General features: G+C 37.8%; 1 protein-coding gene across 1 annotated transcript; it reads left to right on the top strand.

The window, feature by feature from the left end:
* The first annotated feature begins 227 nt into the window (after positions 1-227).
* LOC137721493 (transcription factor bHLH14-like) lies at positions 228-2,517 on the top strand. The gene is made up of 2 exons (XM_068460589.2): positions 228-1,881; positions 2,349-2,517. The coding sequence occupies exon 1, from the start codon at positions 368-370 to the stop codon at positions 1,856-1,858; it is 1,491 nt and encodes a 496-aa protein (XP_068316690.2). The 5' UTR covers positions 228-367; the 3' UTR covers positions 1,859-1,881; positions 2,349-2,517.
* Positions 2,518-8,517: the final 6,000 nt, after the last annotated feature.

Below are 8,517 nucleotides of genomic sequence, written 5' to 3'. Positions count from 1 at the left end.
GTTTTTATTATTAATTTTTTATAATATAAACTTATGTAAATTTTTTGTATGGATGATTTTAATTTTCTGTTTCTCCCTTGGCCTGTAGTCGCTGGGCCAATTTAATTAAATTTGAACCCCAGCAACACCAAACATGGACCCCACATGAGCCACTCACACTGCTCACTCACACCCTCTCATAAAATCTGGATATCCATATAAACCCCATCCAGCCCAACCTTTTTTGTAAGGACCTCTCTCTCCCCCTAGCTTTCCTTTTTTGTGCTCAACTACTCCTCTAGCATCTTTCACTTCCCAAGTATCAATTGATTTGTGTTCACTAAATTAGGAACTCAATCTCCCAACAAAAGTTTTGGCCTCACCACTTATGGAAGAATTAATAATCTCCCCCTCTTCATCCTCGTCCCTAGTCTCCTTGCCTCAAGAAAACCATCCATCCCTCCAACAAAGGCTCCAATTCATTCTTCAATCCCAGCCAGACTGGTGGTCATACGCCATCTTCTGGCAAACCTCGAACGACCGCCAGGTGGACAATGGTTGTCTCTTCCTGACCTGGGGAGACGGCCATTTCCAAGGCCCCAAAGACGCATCACCCAACAACCACCACCACAACCCCTACGGAGTTCTGTCCGAAAGAAGGAAGATCCTCAAGGGCATCCAGTCCCTCATCAACGACACCAACAATCCAGATAACCATCACCAAGACTTGATCCTCGACAACATGGGTTTAAACGCCGACGTCACCGGCGTGGAATGGTTCTACGTCACGTCTTTGGCTCGATCCTTCTCCGTCGGTGAAAGCATTAGTACTAATGTTCCCGGCAAAGCTTTCAGCTCTGGATCTTTGGTGTGGCTGACTGGAAGCCATGAGCTTCAATTCTACAACTGCGAAAGAGCAAAAGAAGCACAAATGCATGGGATTCAAACCCTAGTCTGCATCCCAACCCCCACCGGAGTTCTCGAGCTGGGCTCTTCAGATTTGATCCGAGAAAATGGGAACCTGGTTCAGCAAACCGAATCCTTATTCGGCGCGGATGTCGTTTGGGGCCAACCTGACCCTGGAACCAGATCCCCCATCGATTTAATCAACCGAAACTTCTCCTTCGCCGACATTGGCATCATCGCCGGCGTAGAGGAAGAAGACGACAAAAAGGAAGTTGCCTTGGACATAACGGCGATGAAGAAGAAGTGCGGAAGAGCATGTCCGGGTCTGCACCAGTTGTCGAATTTGAATAGCCTTAATCCGGAACATTCGGATTCCGAGTTTCCGAAACGGACGCCGAAAAAGCGAGGGCGAAAACCGGGGCTGGGGAGAGACACACCGTTGAACCACGTGGAAGCGGAGAGGCAGCGGCGGGAGAAGCTCAACCACCGGTTCTACGCCCTGCGAGCGGTGGTGCCGAACGTGTCGAGAATGGACAAGGCGTCGCTGCTGTCCGATGCCGTTTCTTACATCAACGAGCTGAAAAGCAAGGTGGACGAGCTGGAGTCGCAGGTGCAGAGAGAGTCCAAGAAAGTGAAAGTCGAGACCGGCGACAACTTGGACAATCAGAGCACCACGACGTCGGTGGAGCAAACGCGGCCACCCAACTCGTCGGCGAGTGGGTCTACGGGGTTCGAGATGGAGGTGAAGATAGTAGGTTCGGACGCCATGATTAGGGTTCAGTCCGCGAATGTGAACTACCCATCAGCTAGGTTAATGGCGGCGCTGCGTGACTTGGAGTTTGAGATCCACCATGCGAGCTTGTCGTGCATGAACGAGCTCATGCTGCAAGATGTTGTGGTGAAGGTGCCTGACAACATGAGAAGTGAAGAGAGTATCAAAGCTGCTCTTCTTAAAATATTAGATCAGAACTGAAGTTTGATCAACCGATTTGATCAGTTGGGTAACGTTTAATTTTAAATATTTTTTAAGCTTGATATTTATTTCTCTTTCTATTAAAATAATTATGTTCCTTGTTAATTTTTTGTTGTGTAAAATATGCAATTAAGGAGATAATTAAATATCAATAACGATTTGTTCTTTTCCTTCAAAAAGTTTTTGTCAAACTGCTTCTAGAATATTGTGAATCATGTGACGAATTCCGTAAGTAAAACAGTCTCTTTCTACCATTTCACCTTAAAAACAAAAACAAGAAACTCTCTCTCACTCGTTACAAGTACTTTTGCTTTTACGTGAAGAGAAAGTTCAACGTTTACCATTCAACGTTAGATGCAGCGATAAATATTCTTGATTCGATGAATTACTGCTAATTTAATGACTAAATGACGACTTAAAAATAGAGATTTGGATTCTGGAAGTCATTACACTAATAGTTGTTTGTGTTCCCCATGTATGTGGCACATAGGTGGTTTTAGGACAAAGACAGTGGAACAATCTATATAATTTGGGTGAAGCAAGGACTCCATGTGTGGGAAGGACAGATATTTATGCACGTTTGTAAAGAGAGTGAGTGGACTGACTACTTGGGTCCTTGGTGAGGTGAAGAGACAAGTGAAAAAGGAAATGGGGTTCCGTTTTTCTGAACCTGTGAATAACTTGGCCAAAAGTAAACCACTCGTGCCGTATATTTTGTGGACGAAATGGAATATCCAATCTGGAATCTGGATGTGGTGTTTGGGGCCCTGGGACACGAGAATCTCTCGGACCCGCCATCGCACCCACTAACGAAGGAAAAATACAAAACAAAACAAAACAAAACACACCGCAAAAATGTGCTTCTTATGCGTTGATTGTTATTATTTTTGGTGGTATCGTACGATGTGGGTTGAAACCTAACTAGGTTAGAAAACAAGGGTGGCAAATATTAAAAAAAAAAAAAACGAAGAAAAGCAACGTGCAAAAACTAGCGCACACAATGTCGATGCTTTACGGATCCCACCACCATGCCATTCGTTGTTCACCCACACGTAGGTGAATGATGATATCCCACCTCTAATGTGTTTTGGCGTTTTTATTTGTGGGTTTAAGCCTTCAAGCTTAAGCTTAAACAGTTTGCTTAACTTTCCTCGGGCCCTTCATTTCTGTCAACCACAGATGGACCATATCATAGGTAAATATTATGTCACAAAACGTTTGACTCATAAATATACAGCTCGATTTACATAACTGAAACGTTTATTTGTAAGCAATAAAAAGATTAAGTTACTGCATGAACAAGTCATTACCCAGAATTTCGTTACCAAAAATTTGTAGAGTTAAAGAAAATTTAACCAACCAAATAAACTAGAAATAAACCTAACCAAATAAACTAGAAATAAACCTACAGATCATGGTAAAATATGTATAAATCAACAGATGCTCATAATTCCTAAAGCATAAGCATATCAAACCTAAGAAAAATCAAACGGTAGCTGTTTCTCTCTCTCTCTCTCTCTCTCTCTCTCTCTCTCTCTATCTTTATAGCATCGTTTTGTTTCTAGTCCTAGTTAGGGCTGGTTCGATATGGGATACCGAACCAAAAACGTTGTCCTGATTCCCAAACCAAAATTTTCGAGATTCCCAATTTCAAGATCGATCCCAAACCAAATTTTCGGAAACCCTAATTTTCAAGAATCCCAAAATAATTTTTGGATTGCGGGACAAATCGGGAATCCCGAAATAATTTTGGGCTTTTGGGCTTTCTTTTAGGCTTTTGGGCTTTTCAGTTCTTGGGCTATAATAACTTGCTTGTGCTGTTGTGCAGTGTGCAGCCAATCTGCATATCTATAGTTCCCAAGCATAAATGAAATGATCAAGTTATTCTGTAGAAATAAAATCAAACCAAATTCCTTGCATATACCCCCTACTCACAATAGCCAATCTGATCTGCTTATTCTACTACACATGCATGCAACAAAAATAAATTAAGTAACAAATCCAAAAGCAAAAAAATTAATTACAAGCCAATGTTTCAAAATAAATGAAGTAACAAACCCAAAAGCAAAAAAAATAGTTACAAACCAAAAGCAAAATGAAAAACTTAAAGTTTATGAAGATTGTTGGCCTCTTCAGCCCCTTGATCTTGTTGATGGTTGTGGTTGCTCCCTTCTTGTTGGTGAAAGACCTCCTAGTGTCAATTTGCTAACATATATACACAAGGTAGCCAACAACATCAAAAGAAAAGGACATGTATTCCTGTTACAAGGATTCCATTAGTATAGTAGGACTAGGACAGTACAAAATGTAATAAAAATTTTTCTTTTCTCCTTAAGCATAGGACTAGCTTCATATATATTCATAAAGAGGAAACACAATTAAAGAGTCATCTATTCATAAAGAGAATTCATATTATTCATATTATTCATGTCTAACTAATGTTTTTAAGAAACAAATACTTTTTATGAAAAATAAGAAATACTATTATCAAAGCAACTATTGCAACCGTACTGTTTATATAGGCAGAAATGTTCGATGAGGCACTTAAAAGAAGTGAAGTGTTGAATTCGATGAGTCAGAGACGTTTTCTACCAGACTCTCAATTCTACCTGGTCAAATATAACAACAAAACAACTGAGGAAAGATATATGATCTAGCATTGCAATTGAAGATTCCTTAACCTAATGATGTGCAATTATGTGGGTATTTGACAGTTCAACATCTTCATATATAAAAGAACAACTAAGCAAATTTTAAATACATTTATGGCGCTGCATTACAAACATCCCAAAATCCCACGGTTAATTCTGAATTCCATTCATCAATTTACACCAACTCTCGAAATTCATTTTAGCAGCTGCAATTATTGCTACAACTATGAACTATCAACCCGTAACAAATTTATGCTTCATTTGTGAGTCTGTGACAGAAGAGAAACCCTAATCTCAAATTCCAACCACCAATTCAACCCCAAAGCCCTCAGTATGCAGTTACTTTATCTTTCAAGTGCTAAATTTCACAAACCCTAATCTCGAATTCCAACCCTAAATTAAAATTCAAACCCTAAATTAGCTTATGAACTTTACCTGATTTGGGGAATTTTTCGGTTTGGTTTGGGATATTTGTATTTTTTTTTTCCACCCTTAGTCCTAGTCCAATACATCAACTTAATTATTAGTTGATTTTTTTCACATCTTCTCATATGAAAAACTCAAATTAGAAGAAAGTTTGCCTTATTTCACATATTAGACTAACAAATGCTAACAAAATGAAACAACAAGGGCAAAAATGCAACAACATGAAACTACAAGGGCAAAAATGCAACAAAAGAAACAGCAAGGGCGAAACTAAAAACTCAAGTAAACTAAATGATTTTCTGAGTGTTTAGATGTGGAATGCTACCAATAGTATTTCTCTACACCAGTAACTAGGAAGTCGTATGCATGACTAGTTTGATGTTAAAATTTGAATGATTCAACGTGTTGCTTAACGCCAATTTCAAAATTAGTCGTTGCTTTTCAATATAACTTGGTGCCAATGTCTTTTTCATCTTCTTATAAAAGAATATTGTTGTATGAAAAATAAAAAAGTTTAACACCCATTATTAGGTAATACACACTCCTGTTGTTTTTAACGAAGAAAAGGGTAGCTAGATAAGAGGTAGATAACTTGTTAATTTATACATACATATATATATAGACCGGATTTGGATCCTTTCCTGAGCAAAGGAGATGAAGCCTCTTGACCCAAATACACGGGCCATTGGATTTTGATCCAACGGCTACAATTATTATAACTTTTAGAAGGGTCCTTTGTTTGTAGTCATTGAATCAAAATCCAACGGTCCGTGTGCTTAGGTCAGAAGGATTTGTCTCCCTTGCTCAGGAGAGGATCTAAATCCATATGGACTATTATTTATTGATGAAAATTAAATTTAAAATGAATCTAATGATATTGTCCTTTTCTTTTTTTCTTTTTTTTTTTTAATTTCTCATAACAATGTTGATGCTTGTTCATGAGAACATTAGTTAACAGCATAACTGTACCTGGAAAGGAGGAATGGTATAGCTTGTAAAAGTAAAAACATGCAATATTTGGTTCTGAATGAGGATCTGCTCCGGATCCTCTTTGTGCAATTATTTTAAATACTTTTATTTTAAATTAAATATAAATCGTACCTAACAAAAATTAACCATATGATATATGATGAACGGACATGATTTAAGAATTCCCAAGATCCTCATAAAGAGGATCCGGAGAGAATCCTCCTGGTTTGGTTCTTTTCGCTTTTGTAAATAAGGAGTGGTAGGACCAATGAGGTGGACTTGGAGGGACCACAAAACTATTGATGCAATGATACAAATAAGAAAATATCATATCAACACATGTCTGATTAGACCGATTGTTTGTCTTAGATAATAAAAGTAAAATTTAAAGTAAGTTTATTTTGGAGGCACTTTTGGAGGACTCATTTATATTGTATTTCCATGATTTAATCTTTACTAGTAATTGTCTCTTAATTTTAACTCAATTGGAGCAATGGTTCCTTAACTAAAAATTCATTACTATTAGTCTTTTAACTCATCAAAACGTGCAGTTAGATCCCTCAACTAAAAATCAATTACCATTGGTCCCTCAACTTTAATCCAACTAAAGAAATGATTCATCAACTTTAATTTAATTCGAGCAATAGTCCCTCAACTTTAACTCAATTGTAGCAATAGTCCTTCCAACATAACTCATCTTGATAAAATTCTAATGAAGTTGACAAAAATAACCATAGCTACACGTTTTGATGAGTTGAGGGGATCCCAAATGTAGCAATGGTGATTCCAACATAGCTCTTTTTGACAAAATTCTAACGAAATTGACGAAAATGACCATGGCTACACATTTTGATGAGTTTAGGAACTGGACCAATGGTAATAGATTTTGAGTTGAGAGACCATTGCTCTAATTTGATTAAAGTTGATGGACCATTGCTACAATTTAATCTATTTATAACGTATCCACGTTATCGGGTGAAGTTGTTAAAGTAATGCCAAGTAAATTAAATTTATAGACTAAATTTGCAAACTAAATGATGTATCACCAATAAGAAATAAGCATGTTAATCAATACTTAAGTAATAATCAAATTTTCAATTCCATATCATTTGACTTACAAAATCTATTCTTCCTAGCATTACCCTTGTTAAAAAGTTTCGGATTATTCGTTCTATATATTTTGGCCAATAAATCAACAATTTTTATTCAATTCGACATATATTAGGTCGATACGTGGGTGATAAAGAGTCTAATGGTAGTTGTATAGTTGGAGTTAGTTAGACAAGGGCAATGTGTAATTAGTTGTGAATGCTAGGGTCAATTATGTCAATAGAATTGTATCTATATATACTGATGTAAATGTATTATTCTGCAAGTGAGTGAAATGAGAAAAAGATATTTTTTACATCTCTGACTTTTCTTACAAGCTAAGATTCAATATGGTATCAATCGCAACCACCTCACGGCCTTGGTGAATCTTCGATCCTCATAGCCTCACGGCTTCTCCTCTTCGATCTCTGGTGAATTTTCTCTTGCCTCTCTGTATTTTGTTTGGCTATTTGGTTGAATCTTGATATTTCCTTCAAGCATAGCGTCCGATTCGTCGTCTTCTCTCCCAAATTCCTCTTCTCCAAACCCTAATTTGGTGCAAAGCTATACCTCTCTCACAATTCAAAACATTGGGAGTATGTTACCGATCAAGCTTCAGAGCTCGAATTACCTTCCATGGTGTTCACTATTTGCTCCAATTCTTCGTTGCTACAAACTTCTCGGTATTATTGATGGTTCTGAGCCATGTCCATCTCCTCTGCTTCCTGATGATTCACTCAATCTTGCGTTTGAACAGTGGTATGAAAAAGATCAAAATGTCTTAATCTAGTTGAATTCTACACTCTCGGATGAGATCATTCCTTTCACGGTTGGGGTTTCTTCTTCTTGTGATCTATGGCTTAAATTGGAACATCGTTTTGGGAGAATTTCTGATGCTCATGTTCATCAGCTTCAATCTCACCTTCAGTCTATTAAAAAAGAATCTCAATCGATTTCTAAGTATTTGTACAAATCAAGGCAATTTTCAATTCCTTAACAGCCGTTGATGCTTCTGTGTCCGATCGTGACTTAATTGCTGCTACATTAAATGGTCTACCAGAGGAATTTGACTCATTTATTGATTTTATCACTCTTTGATTATCATCTACTACTTTGGATGAACTTCATGGTCTTCTTCTTACCAAAGAATTGTCAATGGCTCATCGCAAAAAACCTGTTGCTATTGAACCATTTCAAGCTTATACAGCTCAGAATCAACAACCACTACATCCCACACCCCATTCCTCTCAGGCTTATGCAGCTCAGAATCAACCTATGCAAAATCATTTTCACTACAACTCTAATCATGGCCGGAATAACAATCGTTTTCACAACAACAGAGGCAATTGCCACTATCATGGCACCAATAGGGGAAATCACTCTAATTCTAGCTTCAACAGGTACAACAATCAAGGATTTCATTCTCAGGGTACCTCTGGCTCTCATCACATTTGTCAAATTTGTGGATCCACAAGCCAGGAAGCTATTGATTGCTATGAACGAATGAATCCAGACATCTTTGGG

Source organism: Pyrus communis, chromosome 1, assembly GCF_041283825.1.
Source record: "Pyrus communis isolate YQ-2024b chromosome 1, ASM4128382v1, whole genome shotgun sequence".
NCBI lineage: Eukaryota > Viridiplantae > Streptophyta > Magnoliopsida > Rosales > Rosaceae > Pyrus > Pyrus communis.
This window is presented reverse-complemented; position numbering and strand designations above follow the sequence as displayed.